At 43.9% G+C, this 20,271-nt stretch overlaps 1 protein-coding gene across 1 annotated transcript in view; it reads right to left on the bottom strand.

Annotated features, from left to right (window-relative positions):
- FAM221A (family with sequence similarity 221 member A) overlaps positions 1-20,271 on the bottom strand; it is a 43,819-nt gene that overhangs the window by 6,704 nt on the left and 16,844 nt on the right. Inside the window, exons 3-5 of the mRNA XM_089673205.1 lie at positions 15,745-15,935; positions 5,231-5,437; positions 4,357-4,449 (exon numbers count right to left, since the gene is read on the bottom strand). Coding sequence (XP_089529331.1) covers positions 4,357-4,449; positions 5,231-5,437; positions 15,745-15,935 — 491 coding nt within the window. The remainder of the gene's footprint in view (positions 1-4,356; positions 4,450-5,230; positions 5,438-15,744; positions 15,936-20,271) is intronic.

Below are 20,271 nucleotides of genomic sequence, written 5' to 3'. Positions count from 1 at the left end.
CCCATATAAGTCTTCTGTCAGTGAACATTAGGGGAGACCCTTTGGCTAAAGTGATGGGCTATGGTTCCAGCATGCAAAAAGTAGTTACAGCTCATGCCCTTTGAGGGACAGCATCTCTTCCGAAGTGCCTTGAACACTCTCAGACGTCACAATGTGTATGAGTGCCACAGAGTGTAGGAGTACTCATCTGCCCCAGGACCCTAAACACTTTCAAATTGTGTCCTTGCCTTTGAGACAGTCCCTGGCGCAAGTGTTCATCAAGATTCTGGTTTGTGTGCCAGCCGTGCTGCACTTTCCGAGCATCTCCATTATAGGATATCTGAATAATCTCCTTTGGAGTGAGCATTTGGCTCAGGTTCTGATTCACAATGTAGCTCGAACCGTCCAGACCTTGAAAGGTTCTGCTGGGTCCTTAACCTTCAAAAGTCAGCACTGGAACCAGCTCAGCATTTAGAATATACAGGTCTTTTAAACACAAATCTAGCCAAGGTTTTCCTTCCTCAGTAGAAACGTCAAATTTTCTGCTCCCAAACTCCCAACTGGGGGGCCATCTAAACAGAATTCTGTTGGACAATACCATTGCAGTGGTGTACATCAACCATCAGGGAGGAAACAGAAGTCTTTTCAAAACAAGATAGATAAAAAGTATTCTATCCTAGGCTTAACAGTCACTGGCTTTAATGGTATGGCTGTTGAAGCCCAGGTTCTGAGATCATTGATCACCATGATGGTGAACCTGTGTGTGTACCTCGCAGCCACTGCTTCTATTAAAAAGACTGACTCGCTTTTTTTCATTCCTGATGGTACCCGTAAAAGGGAGAACCTTTTTCTCTTTTCCCCATTTCTAGGTGGCCCTAACAGATCATCTTCCAAGCTCTGGTGTCAAGGATTGTGTTCCACCCTTTCATGTTAAGGTGTATTCTACTAGCTCAGTAAGGGCCTCTTGCACTTTTTGGAATCAAGCAATTGTCCATCAGATTTACACATTTAACATGTTTTAACAGGTGGATGTTAAGGCCTCTTCTGATACCAGGGTCAGGCATACAGTCCTTCAGACGACTCTTTATGCTGCAGGCAGTCATCAGTATGTTGTTATGTGGGCCTGTTGGTGTTTTGTGGTTGTTGCCCAACCTTCAGTTGGACTGATTGTTGTCCCTCAGTGAACAAGAAAGAAAATGGGATTTTGGCCTTACCGTAAAATCCATTACTTGGAGTTCAATGAGGGTCCCATTCTGCTGTGTCTCTGGTCATGCTCTTGGTACTGTTTTTTTTTTTATAAAACTGAGGCATGCTGGAAAAGAGAAGGGCTATACTGGTTGGCACTGTTATTTTTTTACCAGTGTCCGAATACTTCTGTAGGCAGCAATATAACCCATCAGGCTCTGAATTCCCATGTCCCTCAATAAATTCTATGGAATAGATTTTATGGCAAGTACAAATGCCCTATTATACTGCAGCTTTCCAGACATTAGATGAGGTGCCTGCATTAGTTGTACTTTTTTGGGGATTTTCACCCATTATTTTTACGTAGTTATGCTTCAATCAGACTTCCTGTTCCTGAGTGGCTACATTCACTCCTCCACCATATGTATAGAGGAAGCCATGATTGCCACCCAGGCCAGACTTAAAACATGTCTGTCTTTGTTCACCTCCATTACATAGGGGCTTATGACATTAGTTGTAACATTGTACTTTCTATTAAGCTCAAATGAAGTGCAAGGACACTGCTTTTCTGCAAGATCAAAAAGTATTTTCTCCTGTTTAAAATATGCTTAACCTGGGAAAAAATGTTAGTGCAGCCAACACATCTATAGACAGGTAACTTTTAATATATTACATTTTAATTTGGGGTTTAGTTACACTTTAAAGCTAAACTCAATGCAGATAAAAAGACAAAAAATAATGCCCCATGTATTCATCAAATACACCAATAAATATTTTTTTATGCAAGCAGAGCAAAAGTACTTGAATTTTACTTGGTATCAACTGGGGAAAGGACAAGACCAAATGTTACTTAACCCCTTCATGCCTAAGGGTAAAACAAATCCTAACGCCTAAGCGCAATCTTGCAACTTTGACATGTGTTAGTAAAACCGTACATATCATCACAACTACTTTGTACATCCAGGTGAATTATACCTTTTTTTTTCAGGACAAATTGAGCTTTCACTTGGTGGTAAATGGTAATGGATATCTCCTGATCTTTTTGTTATTGGAGAACCGGGCCTCGAAAGTCACCGATTTTTCGGTTCCCAGTTTAACATTGGATTCTATGGGGAAAAGTGGCGAGGAAATCGTTTCTTAGATTTTGTCAAGAATATCTCAAAAATGTAAGGTGCTAGGGTCACCAACTTTTCAGGGTGCCTTCAGGAAGACCCAAAGTACATTATGAAGCAATTTTGGATTTTTAAACCCCTTCCTGGCCTTGTTAGCACCGGATCTAAATGGGTACTTTTGTCAGTATCGGTCCTCCAGAACCCTTGCAGCTAAAATTAGCAAACGTCTAGGTTCCGAGATATACATTTGTTGCTACTGGTCTAAGGTATCTATGCCTCAAACGTGCTGTTCCTGGACCGATTGGTACCGGAGATACGGTCGCCAGTCAAAACTGGCTCAAAATAGTAAAAAGAAAAATATTTTTTTAATTCAGCTGTGTGTTTCTTGTTACTACCATAACCTACCACCAAAGAACAACCCAAAATACATTTTCCAGCTCTTAACGATCGCAGCGATAGCATATATGTGTATGTTATTTGTTGTTTGTACCCACAGCACAGCCCAGAAACATTAGTGAGCATTTTGTTTTTTGGGGTTCTTTTACCTAAAACACACTGACACCAAGTTAAAAAAAAAATAAATCCTGACCTTTGACCCTGACCCAAACACTAACCCTGGTACTGAACTAGTTCAAACCTTGATCTAGGTATTTTTTCTTTATTTTGTATTTTTTTATTTATTTTTCTTTTTTATAACAAACAGTTTTTTTGTTTTTTTTTCCCTCTATGTAAGGAGAGAGAGAGAGAAAGCGATACAATGTATCTCTCTCCTGCATTCATAGAGAAAAAGAAACAAAACAAGGGGGCGGGCTGTACAGTGACTGATCATTGTTATAGCCAATCAGAGGCTATCACAGCGATCACGTGACCCAGAATCTGGAGTCCCAGGTCCTGATCATTAGAATGGCACTTGAGACTCTCAGTGACACCCCAATCTTTGTGCTGGAAGCGCAAATATGCAGCCCCATGGAAAAAAAAGCCCAGTCCTGTGATGCCTCATATTTGTGTGATGGCGGGAAGGGGTTAAAGTAGAATTCCAGGTTAAACCTAAATATTCTTGTAAATGCTCCTTACCCCTCCTAACTCCGATGCTGACTAACCTGAGTAAGAAAGACATATTTTTAAGACTAATTAGGTTTAGCTTGAAATTCTACTTTAAACTGCAGCAGAGAAAATTCAGGTCTCCAGCCCTGCACGAAAGGGTTGTGCACTGTGGCAGTGCTGTGTAAATCTAAAACTGGATGGACAAAAATACTAATGCTTTGGAAGGTAAGATGGCTCCCTTACATATACTTAATTTCAGTTTTAGCAATACAAAGATGTGTTTGGCAGGCTGCAGCACTTAAGAGGACAAGGAAGTTGCCAGACAAGTAACTATTGCTGTGTATGACTTGCGGTAAAAAAAATACATCAACATCTGTTTGCAGTTACCCTGTAAATACTGCATTTTAACAGTGTTTACGTTGCTCTGTAAGTGTGAATCTTCCCCATGGTATGAAGCGTGATGTCTTCACGCTTACCCCTGCCATTTTTATTAGATTAACAACCACAAATATTAATATACTTAAGCAGTTGGACTCTGAAAAATCCCCAGGGGAAATCTTCTCATGCAACTAATTGCCACTAACACTACTTATCCTTCAGACCATCAGATTTTGCTTGCATCAACCAAACTTCCAGTGTGTTTAGGGGCTGTACTGTACAAAATCTTAAATCAAAGAAAACAAGTGAACCGACATGAATAAGTGTTTTTACAGATGGCAGATCTTATAACAATATCAGAATAAGTCTTTCCACTAAACATAAGTTTTAAAAAACTCTGATGGAAGCTGCCATTCTATGACGCATGGACCACATACTACATCCACAGTTGTGTATTCGCTGGCAGTAAAGCTGAATAGGTTCTACCTAATTACATAAATATGCAACCTGTGAGCTGGGCAACAGTTGTTCCAACATAGGCTTCTTAGGTGTGTTTTGTTTTGTAAAGGGGTTCCAACATTTTTCAATAAACAGAAACTAATCTAATGGAAAAGCAAATATGTAAAATCACACTCTTAATATATTTAGATGTGGCTACCGGCAGCTGTTGAGGATGAAGGACCATATGCCCTGAGAAAAGGGTGGGATCCACAATCTTCTGATGTTTCCAAAAAAACCTTGTCAGGAGCACCTGAAAGAAATGAAAACCCAAAATATTATTCAACATTCTGTGACAATGCAATCAATATCTAGTATCAATTCATCCACCTTACTTTTACTCATGCCCACCCCTACTTACATCTTCCCATCCAATCCTCAATGACTCCCCCCCCCCCCCCAATCCTTTTCCAGTCATCTTCACCTCTTCCCTCTTTCTCCATCCTTCCTAGCATATTCTATCCTCATCTCTTTGTTTTCTACATCCCTTTCCAAACATCTGGCCGCTTCCATGTTGGCTTTTTCACTCCCGACAAACTCCATTATCAGTTGATACCCACTCTACATTTCAAATGTACGGTCACCCTGACTCGACTATAACCTTAATCCGAACCTTGAGCTCTTTCTATTCTAACTCTGAAGATGACACAATGCCTTTCATAAAGGTGGTTTCCAACCTGGCCCCACACCTCCCCCTCCTTCCTTTCTAAGCTCCCTTTCTTTCCCCACAATTCATATTTTCGTGTTCAACGATCGGACTGGAATGCATTGCTTAACTTAAGTGTATTTTGCATGAATGCCTAAGACCAAGCTGTGCTCACTGGCAGAGATGGATGGACCATAAGACTGGATGAAAAGAGTTACAAATACTTTATGAGGTAAAACATTTTACTTATATGTATTTCAACTGGGTATTTGGCCCTCCATCTAGAATTGAACATTAAAATGTCTGCACACTTCCATTCAAGGTGACTTATAGTTACATCAAACTTAGAATCCAAATTTGTCCTAGCCTGAAATAGATCTTTACTTACCAACTCCACTTTCATCTAGTCTCATGTATCCTTCAGCAAGAGAGCTAAATCCAGTCAGGCCCCCCATAGCAGCATAAGGGACATCTTGGCCAATGGGTTTTCCCTGGGCTAGACGTTCTTCTTTTGTTTCCACCACAGTGTCGTGAGCAAATGCTGGTTGAGAACAACCACATGTGAAAGAACTGTGAAATCCTGCACAACTCGAACCTGTGTAAAGAGATGAGTAATTCTAAGCACTGCTATACCTTATTTACCATACACAACTGAACGTATCATATACATTTTGCTTTCTCCCAGATAAGTAAGGTCATGCAAGAATAAAGTTACACACTTTCTTGAGACAAAGACAACCTTCAGGCATGTCTCCTTCAACTGACCAACAGACCCATCCAGAAGTAAAAACAATCACTTATGATCCATCTCATAAACATGGCCAAGGCCTGTATTCCATCATTTTGGAAGCAGACACAGTTGCCACCTAGGATCCTGTGGTATTCCAAAATCAATGACATCCTCTGTATGGAGGAATTGACTGCCACCTTAAACAACTCCGAGAAAACGTTTAGGGAGAGGTGGGGGCCCTGGCAATATTCCACTTGCACCGATGGCTACTTGCAAGCCCTATCCCAATCCGAATCGATTACCGGTCAAGCCACCTGATTGGCACCTCTCATTGTGCAGGCCTTGAGTGATGTTTGCCCATGGAGAGTGCCCTCTGGTTATATTTCCTACCCCCCTTTTCCCTTCTTCCTTTCTTTTGCTGATTTCCTTTCTTTCCCTTACCCTCCTAATTATCCGTTAGCCTGTCTAATCTGTGAACTCAAACGGGTTAATCCTTTTTTTTTTTATGACCTAACTCTATAGTATCCTTTAGAACCTACTTGCTGTCAGTACAACTGGATCCGAGTCGTTTCATTCTCTATTAAAATTTTGCATTACTTCTATCGATATTTATTATTGTTTAGTGTTTAGTACAGAACTACTATAAGACCAGTTGCGGGGGCTAATCTTAGTCAAGTTATGGTGTGCACTAGACTTCAGGTGTGCCAGGTCAGTCTAACTGTCAGGAATGGACTTGCCAATAACGGTGGGACTCACCTGCCTTGTGGGCTGCAGTACCAGGGCTGGCCAGCGGGTGCTCTCAGCAATCAGAGACTCACCCCTGCAGTCAGCCAAAACACCTGAAGCTGATTGCAGGGGTTGTATTTAAGGAATGGCCAGACTCACAGTCAGGGCCTTGGTGTGTGTTTTTCCATGGGCCCCTGTATCTTGTATCCTGTGTTCCTGTTTCTGTTTCTGCCTGACTTGTTGCCGACCCTGCCTGATCCTGACCTCTGCTGATTTCTCCTGTTTGATCCCTGGCTTGTGACCCTGACCATTCTCTCCTCCTGCTCCTCCTGTACCTACCTGCCCGATAGTTATCGACCCGGCCTGCCTGACTACGTTGTGCTCTATATGTGTATGTACCTGTGTATCTATATCAGTTTAGGTTTGGGTTTGTTTCACCTTGTTGTATGTATTTGTGTTAGCTTGGGGTTTGGTGCACTGCGTTTATATTTGTATTGTTAGTCTCCATAAATTATATTATTTACTATATCTGAAGCCTACGTTTCCCTGTGTCAGTCCACACACTTCTGGTCACACCCGCATCCCTGACATTACACCAAGGCCAAAATCCTGACCAGAAGTGGCTGCACAGGGAAGCCATCTTGGCTTATTGTTGCTGGGAAGGATGGATCTTGATGAGGTGGTGTATTTATCTCTGCTAGTGTTTGATGACAGGGATTATGCTTATTAGACTCTGAAGGAGTATCCCAGGGATCAACTACTAGAGTGTATAAGGATCACTCATTGCCTAGTAGATCAGGGCACATAATTCTCTGAGGTGCAGCCATTGATTCAGGTTTGTGCTGAGTTGGTTTCATCTGGTACCCCCGAATGCAGGGATGAATTTTTGCCGCCATTTAGTGCCGACCAGGTAAGAGTCCCTGGTATGGTTATTAGAGGATGATGTGGATTACTTTCTGGAGCGTTATTCTGCATGTTCACAACAGGTACTAAGAGATTGTATAAACGCAGTGCAGTCTTTGACCAGACAGGCTTTGTGTAAGCGGAGCTTTGTTCAACCCATACTGCAGACATGGTCAGACTTGTTGCACCCAGCCTCAGTCTGCTTGCAACATCATTCCTCTGCACAAGGCACTCTTCCTGCATCCCTGACAACACCCCCAGTGACGGCCCAGTATACTCTGCTAACTACCACGTACCAGTCCCCTGCTCCCACTCGCTGCACCTATCCTTTCTTTAACCCTGTAAAGAAGTCCTCTGTAGCAACTGCTCCCTCCTCTGTTCCATCCTCCAGCTCTTCTCTGTCTTCAGCTGCTCCATTAGTTTACAGACCTGCGTTTACTTACAGTGCTCCAGTAACTAAAACCAGAAAAAAGCGAAAATTCTTTCCAACCAGTACCATCCTGCCAGTATCCAAACCGGTCAGCCTGCCGTCTGAGAACCCGCCTTCCGTGGTTCAGCCTGGTGCCTCGGCACCCACAATTCAGCCTGATGTCTCTACCCAGCCTGATGTCTCTACCCAGCCTGATGTCTCTACCCAGCCTGATGTCTTTACCCAGCATGATGTCTCTACCCAGCCTGATGAACTGATCCAGCCTGATGATCCTATTATGCCAGGTGACTCGATGCCCGCTGTCTTGCCAGATGACTCGGTGCCCGCAGTCTTGCCAGACGACTCGATGCCCGCTGTTCCGCCAGATGACTTGGTGCCCGCTGTCTTGCCAGTTGACTCGGAGCCCGCTGTCGGGCCGGTTGACTCAGAGCCCGCTGTTGTGCCTGGTGACTCGGGGCCCGCGGTCTTGCCAGATGACTTGGTGCCCGCGGTCTTGCCAGATAACTCGGTGCCCGCAGTCTTGCCAGACGATCCAATGCCTGATGACCCAGTGCCCACTGTCATGCCTGGTGACCCGATGCCCGCTGTCGTGCCTGATGACTCGATGCCCGCTGTCGAGCCAGACGATCCAATGCCTGATGACCCAGTGCCTGCTGTCATACCTGGTGACCCGATGCCCGCTGTCGTGCCGGTTGACTCAGAGCCAGCTGTAATGCCTGGTGACTCGGTGCCCACTGCCTTGCCAGATGACTCGGTGCCCGCTGTCGAGCCAGATGACCTGATGCCTGGTGACCCGATGCCCGCTGTCGTGCCTGGTGAACCGATGCCGCTGTTGAGTCAGATGACCTGGTGCCCGCGGTCAAGCAAGACGATCCAATGTCTGATGACCCGGTGCCCGCTGTTGTACCTGGTGACCAGATGCCCGCTGTCGAGCCAGGGGGCCCGGTGCCCGCCGCCCTGCCTGGGGGCCCGGTGCCTGCCGCCCTGCCTGGGGGCCCGGTGCCCGCCGCTCTGCCTGGGGGCCCGGTGCCGCCGCTCCGTCTGGGGGCCCGGTGCCCGCCGCCCTGCCTGGGGGCCCAGTGCCTGCCGCCCTGCCTGGGGGCCCAGTGCCTGCCGCCCTGCCTGGTTGCCCGGTGCCTGCCGCTCTGCCTGGTGGCCCGGTGCCCCGCCTGGTGGCCCGGTGCCCGCTGCCCCGCCTGGTGGCCCGGTACCTGCTGCCCCGCCTGGTGGCCAGGTGCCCGCTGCCCCGCCTGGTGATCCAGGCGTCCAGCCTGACGTGCCTCCGTCCGGTGCCCAGCCCGACGTGCCTCCGTCCGGTGTCCAGCCCGATGTGCCAGTCTTTGATATCCTGCCAGTTACCGGACCCGGGCGGTGGAACATTTTACTCAGCTAGGACTGTTTGGAGCGTCCTGAGGCCGCTCCTTGAGGGGGGGGGGTACTGTCAGGAATGGACTTGCCAATAACGGTGGGACTCACCTGCCTTGTGGGCTGCAGTACCAGGGCTGGCCAGCGGGTGCTCTCAGCAATCAGAGACTCACCCCTGCAGTCAGCCAAAACACCTGAAGCTGATTGCAGGGGTTGTATTTAAGGAATGGCCAGACTCACAGTCAGGGCCTTGGTGTGTGTTTTTCCATGGGCCCCTGTATCTTGTATCCTGTGTTCCTGTTCCTGTTTCTGCCTGACTTGTTGCCGACCCTGCCTGATCCTGACCTCTGCTGACTTCTCCTGTTTGATCCCTGGCTTGTGACCCTGACCATTCTCTCCGCCTGCTCCTCCTGTACCTACCTGCCCGATAGTTATCGACCCGGCTTGCCTGACTACATTGTGCTCTATATGTGTATGTACCTGTGTATCTATATCAGTTTAGGTTTGGGTTTGTTTCACCTTGTTGTATGTATTTGTGTTAGCTTGGGGTTTGGTGCACTGCGTTTATATTTGTATTGTTAGTCTCAATAAATTATATTATTTACTATATCTGAAGCCTACGTTTCCCTGTGTCAGTCCACACACTTCTGGTCACACCCGTATCCCTGACACTAACTGTACTTTGTCTCCAGTTCGGCAGCTGAAGTTGAGTGCTAGGGTTTTCATTATTATTATTATTTTGCTTTGCTCAGCTTTTGTTTTTTTTTTTAATATCTTCTACTTATAAGCTTATGGCTATGGTGTTATTATGGCCATATACACCGTGTGTTTAGCATAATGTATGTATTATGCAAAGCCACAAATAATTAAAGAATTAAAGAAAAAAGATGACCTTCAGAACATACATGCTTTGAAAGAATAAAAAGGACAGTCGATCCAAACTGCATTTTTTTGTTAAAGAGGTTCTTCAGTCATTGTTACAGAAATTAAATGTCAGCAGTTACAAAAACTGTAGCTTATAACTTTTAATAAAAAGGACACTCACCGGTCCCAGAATCCAGTGTTGTCCTCACTCGGCCGGTTTCTGCACCAGGATTCTGTCCCTGGCGTCAGCATACTAATTGCGGGCAGCAAGCTGTGACTGCTTGCAGCTTTTACAGCCGCTTGGCCACCACACTTCGCTACCTGAATGATCTTCTGGGACCTGTGAAATGTCCAAAAAGGCTGCAGGGGAAGGAGGGGGGGGGTGCAAACTTCCGCTCAGATCACCAAGGTGTTCTGACTGGAAGTTGGGTAGCGGGTTTCTGTCAAAACGACCCCTAAAAATATAAAGTGCCAAATGTAAAGGAGGAGAGGGGAATAGGAGGAAGAGCGGAACGTCCCCTTTTACGTGAAGTTCCGCTCTAAGGGTATATACTAATGGGCAAAAAAATCTATATCAGGCCTTGAAATTTCCACTCGCCTGCTCGCCAATGGTGAGTGGAAATTATGGTGGGGGCAAGTGTGTCCCCCAGGGGCGTAATGGCCGCAAGGGAGCAAAGAAATGAGGGAGCAGCCGGTGCAAGTAAAGAGGAGAGCGGCCAGAGAAGGAAGACAGCTGACCGATAAGTGTCTGTGCCGTGCAGATGGTGCTACTGCTGCAGCCAGGTATGCTGGCTGTGGATGGGAGAGGGAGGGACAAAGCCCAGGCTGGAGCAGGGGTCAGCAAGGTAAGTATCATTGGTGTCAGTGGGAGGAATAGTGCCCCATCGTTGGTGTCACTGACACCAACGATCGGGCACTATTCCTCCCCCCACTGACACCAACGATGGGGCACTATTCCTCCCCCCACTGACACCAATGATGGGGCACTATTCCTCCCCCCACTGACACCAACAATGGGGCACTATTCCTCCCCCCACTGACACCAGCGATGGGGCACTATTCCTCCCTCCACTGACACCAACAATGGGGCAGTATTCCTCCCCCCACTGACACCAATGATGGGGCACTACCCCCTTCCTCCCCACTGACACCAATGATAGGGCACTATTCCCCCCCCCCCCCGGACACCAATACAATGATGGGTCACTATTCCCCCCCCACTGACACCAATGATGGGTCACTACTCCCACACACCCACTGACACCAATGATGGGGCACTATTTCCCCACCCCCACACTGACACCAATGGTGTACATGTGTCTGTGTGTACATGTGTCTGTGCATTTGTATTTCTGTGTATGTACATGTATCTGTGTGTATGCGTGTCTGTATGTGCTTGTGTGTGTATACATGTGTCTGTATGTGTGTGTGTGTACATGTGTCTCTGTGCGTGTGTGTCCATGTGTATGTACATGTCTATGTGTGTACAGGTGTCTCTGTTTGTGTGTGTTTGTTGGTGGCGAGTAACTCTTGAGGCCTGGCTAGTAGGTCAGGACTTGAAATTTTAATCTATATGCTTCTTGTAATCCAAAGTAACCGGATAAATTCCATAAAATGTTGCTCCTTATACAGGTTAAAATTAGAACCACTTATGTACAGTTTAAGATTTTACATCCTAAGCCCCAGTTTACACTTGAGAATGAGTCTAATCGGGTGATAAACAGACTTTTTTTGTGTGTTTGTACAGGCATTTTTATGTGTAATTTGTATTTTTGGCCCCAAAGACTTTTAAATGAGAGCAATTGAAAAAATGTTTCATAAACATGCATTTTTCAGGTGCTCCTATTAAAGTCTATATTTCCAAAACACATGACTCTACCCCAAATAAATTATGTACATTTGTGAGCTTCATGTGACAAGCAAAAAAGCTCAGGTGTGAATTGGGGCTTCTAGAATCTATCGTCAGAATTGATGGTTACTTTAGTTTGCTGTGAACTTGGTATCATTATAGCCATTACTGGAAGTCCATGGTGAATACCACTTAAAAGTGAGCTGTCTACTGTATGTATTTTCCCAAAACAAAATATAGACTTTTTATAACCATTAAGGACTCCAGAACAGGATTGCTTTGCTTGATAATACATATTGCCACTCTCTTTTTCATGGTTAGTTGCCAAAGTCATATGAAGTACATTAGACTAAAGAGCAGAATAACTGGCTCATGTAAGGCTAATAGGCATTTCCGTCTTCAAATATCAACTTGGATTCTGAACTGACCATTTTGAAGCAATTTCTATTGCATGCACAATCCAGCATGATAGAAATGTTTTACAAAGGTGCAAGACCACCACATCGTATGCACATCAGGTACACATTTGTCATAGATCATGTTGTCTAATGCTAAGTACAAGTATAGTTATAAAAAATCTGATCTTGTAAACACACTGAACTTGCATACAGACAGAGCTTTATAGCTACAAATACAGGATCAGACTTGTTTGATCAACAACGCATGCAAGTACATATCCATTGTGTTATGTGTGTGAAGAGTGTAAATATATACTGTATACATACCAGAATATCCAGCCTAATATTCTTTTTTTTTTTTTACAACATTCTAAAAGCACATGCAAAACTGCCACTGGAGCTTATAATAAGTGAAAGTATCTCGTTTGAAACATTTTATATTGGTATGGATATATTTCCACTTTGTGACCAAAAGAAAGGTCTATATTTTAAACATGCATCAATTTACCATTTAATAATGCTAGGGTTTCCCAGTTTAACCACTTCAATACCGGCACTTTACCCCCTTCCTGCCCAGGCCAATTTTCAGGTTTCAGCGCTCTAACACACTGAATGACAATTGCGCGGTCATGCAACACTGTACCCAAACTAAAATTTTATCATTTTGTTCACACAACTAGAGCTTTCTTTTGGTGGTATTTGATCAACACTGTGGTTTTTATGTTTTGCTAAATTAACAAAAAAAGACCGAAAATAATAAAAGTTTGCAAATAAATAATTGTTCTTCATAAATTTAGGCCAAGATGTATTCTGCTACATTTCTTTGGTAAAAAAAATCCAAATCAGTGTTTATTATTTAGTCTGTAGGAAAGTTAGAGAGTTCACAAACTATGGGATATATCTGAAAATTGATCAATCCTGAAGTACTGACAGCCAATCTAATTTCTTGAGGTCCAAGAATGTCAGAACAGTACAGCTATCCCCCAAATGACCCCTTTTTGCAAAGCAGGCAGTCCAACGTATTTCATAAGTAGTTTCAGGTCATGTGTTTGCTGTGAAAGCACAGTGAAAATATTTTTGTTTTTCCTTCTCTCAGATCAGTGTTATCAATGAAATGTCAACAGATGCTTATTTTACTAGGTTATCAGGAGACAAAAACTGTGGCATTTGTTATGCAATATATTTACATACGGGAACTGTTTTTCATATATTTTGCATTACTTTTGTTATATAACTAAAAACGAGAAGCTTATTTATCAATCTATGGTACCAAAGCAAGCAACAGACCTAAAGAATGTGTGAACGCAATGTATTAAGAGTCCATTGTAGTACAATAAATATAATTACATACTGTGTATTACATTATATATATTATAGTATATTACATAGTACATATTTCTGTTGCCTAAAAATCTTTTTTTCAATCTTATATTTTTCTATCACATGACCACATAGCCTCATCACAGTTGTGGGTGTGTCTTTTTGGCAAGGGGGTGGGTTTATTTACATATACAGTGGGGAAGTTCCCCATCTGTGGCTTATAGAGGGATCACTTTGACGCAGTTGGCCAGCTTAAAGTGGTTGTAAACCCTTACCTATACCCAGAGGTGACTAGCCTCACATGCTAGACCAGCAATGGGCAAACTACGGCCCGCGGGTCGTATACGGCCCGGCGGACCTTTTAATCCGGCCCGCGGAGCTGTCAGGATGTGTGTAGGCGGGGCAGCGTGACGAACGTGAGGAGAGCTAGGCTTCTCTCAAAGTCCGCCCTGAAGACCGGAACGGCGCGGGAACACGGCGAGAGGAACGCGCGGAGCAAAGGTAAGTGAATTGACACAGGGGGGACTTGGCTTACTACTTGGGGGGAATAGTACTATGGGGGATGAATTAATATGGGGAATGAATTACTATAGGGGGGATGAATTACTATATGGGGGATGAATTACTATATGGGGGATGAATTACTATAAGGGGGATGAATTACTATAAGGGGGATGAATTACTATGGGGGATGAATTACTATATGGGGGATGAATTACTATATGGGGAATGAATTACTATGAGGGATGAATTACTATATGGGGGATGAATTACTATGGGGGATGAATTACTATATGGGGAATGAATTACTATGGGGGATGAATTACTATGGGGGATGAATTACTATGGGGGATGAATTACTATATGGGGGATGAATTACTATGGGGGATGAATTACTATATGGGGGATGAATTACTATGCTTACTATGGGGGAATATTACTATACTTACTATGGATGACACATACACATCATTCATCTATTCTTGGTCCGGCCCCCGGGTCCAATATATGAACCCATTGCAGCCCTCAAGTCAAAAAGTTTGCCCACCCCTGTGCTAGACAGAGGTGAAAAAAAACCTCCTATGTGTCCTTTCAGAAAAGAAAAACGGATGAGTTTACATCAATTTTTTCGTCCGTTTACATTCGTTTTTTTATCTGTTTACATTGGTTTACATCCATATTTCCTCCATTTAGATCCGTTTTTCATCTGTTTTCATTAGTTTTTGGTCCGTTTTTCATCCGTTTACATCCGTTGACATCCGTTTTTCGTTCGGTCCACGTTTTTTGGCAGAAGAATAGGGTTTTCTTCTGTTCAAAAAAACGGATGTTAACGGATACTGACATTAACGGATGTAAAAAGATGTTCATCCATTTACATCCGCAAATCCATAGAAATACATGGGTGTCCGTTTTTCATCCGTAAACTGACAGATGAAAAACGGACATACGGAACGCCCGTGTGAAAAGGGCCTACATCAGTTGTACCTGTTTATGTGCAGCTGCTTATCCTGTACATCCTTGTAAAACTCAGAGATGAAAAGGGTTTTTCACAGACTCACAAAGCAGGGGGTTAGGGAGCTGCAGTTACACACGGTACAAGAGCTCTGAGAGCTGATTGGAGGGAAGGGACACACCCCCTTTCACACAGCACACAGAAACAGAGCTGAGACTGTCAATCAGCTGGAACTCCCCCCTGTGCCACCATTTTTCTTTTGGCATCAGGAAAACTTGAAGTTAGAATTGACTCATGCTGATATCAGAGAAACTAGACAGAAGGGAAAGTACACTAAGTGCTTTGGAGAGAGGCACGTAAACACTATAGAAGTATGAGCTTTGTTCAGACTTCATGTCTAGGGTTTACAACCACTTTAAATATGTATTGCAATGTATGCAAACTAAAAATCCATGTGAAGGAAAACTTCTCCTACAAGATTAACCAGTGATTGGCTGGACACTGACAGAAGTCACGAAACTGCTATATACTGCTGATGAGAAAAGGTATTTAGCAGTTTATATTTACTAAAATAATTGACTTTCCATTTTCTGTGTACTGTGGAAGACCGGATATAGTGAATGCAGGGTTCTGGGCTTAGTAACACTCTAAAGACAATAGAAAGATTTTCTGACACATGGTCATATTTGCAAAACATGACACCTACTATGATCAGGAAAGGAAGATAATTATTTCTTGTGTTTTTTGTTTCAAACAGAAAAAAGCTGGCATACCGTGCCTATAAAACCATCTTATGAGAAACAAAGGAATGAACAGAACTACACAATAAGACTATGGATTAGACAACAGGAATACACTTCTTACATTTTGTGCAGTGGTAGGACGCAGCTGGAGTGTGGTCATCAGCAACGTGCTTGCACCTGCAGCGAATAGGCTGCGACCCATTCAGAGGGACATAGTGATAGGACTTGCACTGGCATTTACTGACTTTACAAGGCAAGTGAATGGGGCGCTCCTTAGGAAGCTCCTTAAAATCTGTCTTATGTTGTTTGTACCTAAAAGACAAGGAACAGCTTTAAAACACAGGAAATTAAGCATTGATAGTTTAGCACAATAAAGATTATTGGCTGGTCAGAGCTAGTTATTCCCACTTAAGGTATTTATTTTTTTAGCGAAATGACCAGAGCCAGCGGGATGAAACCATGTATCAGGGATGCAGCCCTGTGGATTATGTAAGAATGGATAGGAAAAAAGAACAAAATGCAGTAGGAAGGGCCAGTGAATTTACAAGACCAGACTGCATTCAACAAGTCCAAGAAGGCAGACCCTGGGCCTCGAGGGATACCCTCTTGTTCATGTTAGAGAGAGTCAGTGAAAAACTGGAAACCAGGTTTTAGCCCTGGTTCATACTGATGCGGTGCGGAATGTGCAGCGTTTTCTGTGCGAATTCCGCACCGCATCAGAATCGCACACCGTTTCCACTGTGGGCGTATATGTTAACAACACCCCAAAAGCGGTAAGCAAAAAGTGGTGCGATGTACAGAATCGGATTGCATTGCTGTGAATACCCATGCCATCTGATTATAGTGCGGACCAAAAAAAGGGTCCTACACGTTTTTGATGCGGGTGCGGTGTGATTAGAGCCATACAAAATGTTCCTGTGCGAATCACATGCGATATACCGCACCGCATATACAGGTGAAACTCGAAAAATTAGAATATCATGCAAAAGTTCATTTATTTCACTAATGCAAATTAAAAGGTGAAACTAATATATGAGATAGACTCATCACATGCAAAGCAAGATAGTTCAAGCCGTGATTTTTCATAATTGTGATGATTATGGCTTACTGCTCATGAAAACCCCAAATCCACAATCTCAGAAAATTAGAATAATACATGCAATCAATAAAACAAGGATTGTACATAGAACAATATCGGACCTCTGAAAAGTATAAGCATACATACAGTGAGGAACAGAAGTATTTGAACACCCTGCGATTTTGCAAGTTCTCCCACTTAGAAATCATGGAGGGGTCTGAAATTTACATTGTAGGTGCATTCCCACTCTGATAGACAGAATAAAAAAAAAAATTTCAGGAAATCACATTGTATGATTGTTAAAGAACTTATTTGTCTTGCACTGCTGAACATAAGTATTTGAACACCTAAGAAACAGCAAGAATTCTGGCTCTCAAAGACCTGTTACTGTGCCTTTAAAAAGTCCACCTCTACTCCACTCATTAATCTAACTTAGTAGCACCTGTCTGAGCTCTTTAAAGACACCCCACAGTCAGTCAGATGCCAAGTACTACCATGGGCAAGAACAAAGAGCTGTCAAAAGACACCAGAGACAAAATTGTGGATCTCCACAAGGCTGGAAAGGGCTACGGGGCAATTGCCAAGCAGCTTGGTGAAAATAGATCAACTGTTGAAGCAATTGTTAGAAAATGGAAGAGGCTAAAGACGACTGTCAGTCTCCCTCGGACTGGGGCTCCATGCCAGATCTCACCTCGTGGGGTATCACTGATGATAAGAAAGGTGAGGGATCAGCCCAGAACTACAAGGGAGGAGCTGGTCAATGAAATGAAGAGAGCTGGGATCACAGTTTCAAAGGTGACTGTCGGTAGAACACTACGCCGTCATGGTTTCAAATCATGCATTGCACGGAAGGTTCCCCTGCTCAAGTCATCACATGTCCAGGCCCGTCTGAAGTTTGCCAATGACCATCTGGGATGATCCAGAGGAGGCATGGGAGAAAGTCATGTGGTCAGATGAGACCAAAGTAGAACTTTTTTGTCTAAACTTCACTCGTTGTGTTTGGAGGAAATAGAAGGATGAGTTGCATCCCAAGAACACCATCCCTACTGTGAAGCATGGGGGTGATAACATCATGCTTTGGGGGTGCTTTTCTGCGAAGGGGACAGGACGACTGCACTGTATTAAGGAGAGGATGAATGGGGCCATTTATTGTGAGATTTTGAGCAACAACCTCCTACCCTCCGTCAGAGCACTGAAGATGGGTCGTGGCTGGGTCTTCCAACATGACAACGACCCGAAGCACACAGCCAGGATAACCAAGGAGTGGCTCCGTAAGAAGCATATCAAGGTCCTGGAGTGGCCTAGCCAGTCTCCAGACCTAAATCCAATAGAACATCTTTGGAGGGAACTGGAACTCCGTGTTGCTCAGTGACAGCCCCGAAACCTGACAGATCTAGAGGAGATCTGTGTGGAGGAGTGGGCCAAAATCCCTGTTGCAGTGTGTGCAAACCTGGTCAAGAACTACAGGAAACGTTTGACCTCTGTAATTGCAAACAAAGGCTTCTGTACCAAATATTAACACTGATTTTCTCAGGTGTTCAAATACTTATGTTCAGCAGTGCAAGACAAATAAATTCTTTAAAAATCATACAATGTGATTTCCTGAATTTTTTTTTTTAATTCTGTCTCTCAGAATGGGAATGCACCTACAATGTGAATTTCAGACCCCTCCATGATTTCTAAGTGGGAGAACTTGCAAAATCCCAGGGTATTCAAATACTTCTGTTCCTCACTGTATGTACTTGGTTTGGGCCCCTTTTGCAGCAATTACTGCCTCAATGCGGTGTGGCATGGAAGCTATCAGCCTGTGGCACTGTTGAGGTGTTATGGAAGACCAGGATGCTTCAATAGCAGCCTTCAGCTCTTCTGCATTGTTCGGTCTCATGTCTCTCATCTTTCTCTTGGCAATGCCCCATAGATTCTCTATGGGGTTCAGGTCAGGCGAGTTTGCTGGCCAATCAAGCACAGTAATCCCACGGTCATTGAACCAGGTTTTGGTGCTTTTGGCAGTGTGGGTAGGTGCCAAGTCCTGCTGGAAAATGAAGTCATCATCCCCATAAAGCTCGTCTGCGGAAGGAAGCATGAAGTGCTCCAAAATCTCCTGGTAGATGGCTGCGTTGACCCTGGACTTAACCACTTGAGCACCAGAGGATTTACCCCATTAATGACCAGGCCTCTTTTTGCTACTCGGCACTGCACTAATTCAACTGATAATTGCGCGGTCATGCAATGCTGCACCCAAACGAAATTTACATCCTTTTTTTCACACAAATAGAGCTTTCTTTTGGCGGTATTTGATCATCTGTGCGCTTTTTATTTTTCACGCTATAAACATAAAAAGGGCAAAAATTTTGAAGAAAAACAATATTTTTTACTTTCAGCTATAAAAAATATATAGTAAACTCAAAGTTGGTTATAAATTAGGCCAAAATGTATTCTGCTACATGTTTTTGGTAAAAAAAATCCCAATGAGTGTATATTGATTGCTTTGTGTGGAATTTATAGCGTCTACAAACTATGGTATAAATACTGCAACTTATGCCATTTTTCTGCTATACAGCGCTGCGCAAGTTTAACGGACAATTGCGCGGTCATGCAATACGGTACATAAATGAAATTTACATCCTTTTTTTTCCCACAAATTGAGCTTTCTTTTGGTGGTATTTGATCGCCTGTGCGGTTTTTATTTTTTGTGCTATAAAAAAAAAGGCTGACAATTTTGAGGAAAAAAAAACAATATTTTGAACTTTTTGCTATAAAACATGTCCAGTAAAAAAAAATGCAAAAATCAAATTTAGTCATAAATTTCTGCCAAAATGCATTCTGCGACATGTCTTTACTAAAAAAAAACCCAATACGTGTAAATTAATTGGTTTACGTGAAAGTTATAGCGTTTACAAATGGCGGGAAAGATACTGGGATTTTTAGGTTTTTTTTTATACTAATAATGGCGGCGATCAGCGAATTATGGCGGCGATCAGGGACTTATGGCAGCGACCAATGGCGGGACTGCGGCGGACATTCTGACATTGGGGGGTACTGACTTGGGGTCGCTGACATCCCCAAAAACACTAATACAGTGATCAGTGCAAAAAAAAAAAAAAAACTGGCACGTTACTAATGGCAATGGGGAGGAAGGGGTTAACTTTATTTTGCAGGGAAAGGTTATAGGAGTGAGGGGAGTGTTTTACTAGGGGGCGGGGGTGTGTGCTGGGCGGGACAAGGCTGATCGAGAAAGAGAAACTGTTCTTTCTCGATCAGCTCATCCTCGAGCTGACAGGGAAGTGACAGACAGCACAGCTACTGCAGCTGTGCTCTCTGTCACTGTTTGCCACCGATCGCCGGAACATAGCCGCTAACGAGCGGCTGTGACCCGGCAACTGACATCTGCGGCGGTGATCTGCGGGACAGATAGGGCGGCGGCGCGCCTCACGCGCGCCCCCTATTTGTTTACAAAACACACGTCTTAAAACATGGTTTTGCCTGCGAGTGCCGCCCTGCCGCCGTATATGTACAGTGGCTGGGCGGCATGTAGTTAATGAAGCACAGTGGACCAACACCAGCAGATGA

This window comes from Staurois parvus, unplaced genomic scaffold, assembly GCF_062004578.1.
Source record: "Staurois parvus isolate SC_StPar_1 unplaced genomic scaffold, SC_StPar_1.0 ptg000136l, whole genome shotgun sequence".
NCBI lineage: Eukaryota > Metazoa > Chordata > Amphibia > Anura > Ranidae > Staurois > Staurois parvus.
This window is presented reverse-complemented; position numbering and strand designations above follow the sequence as displayed.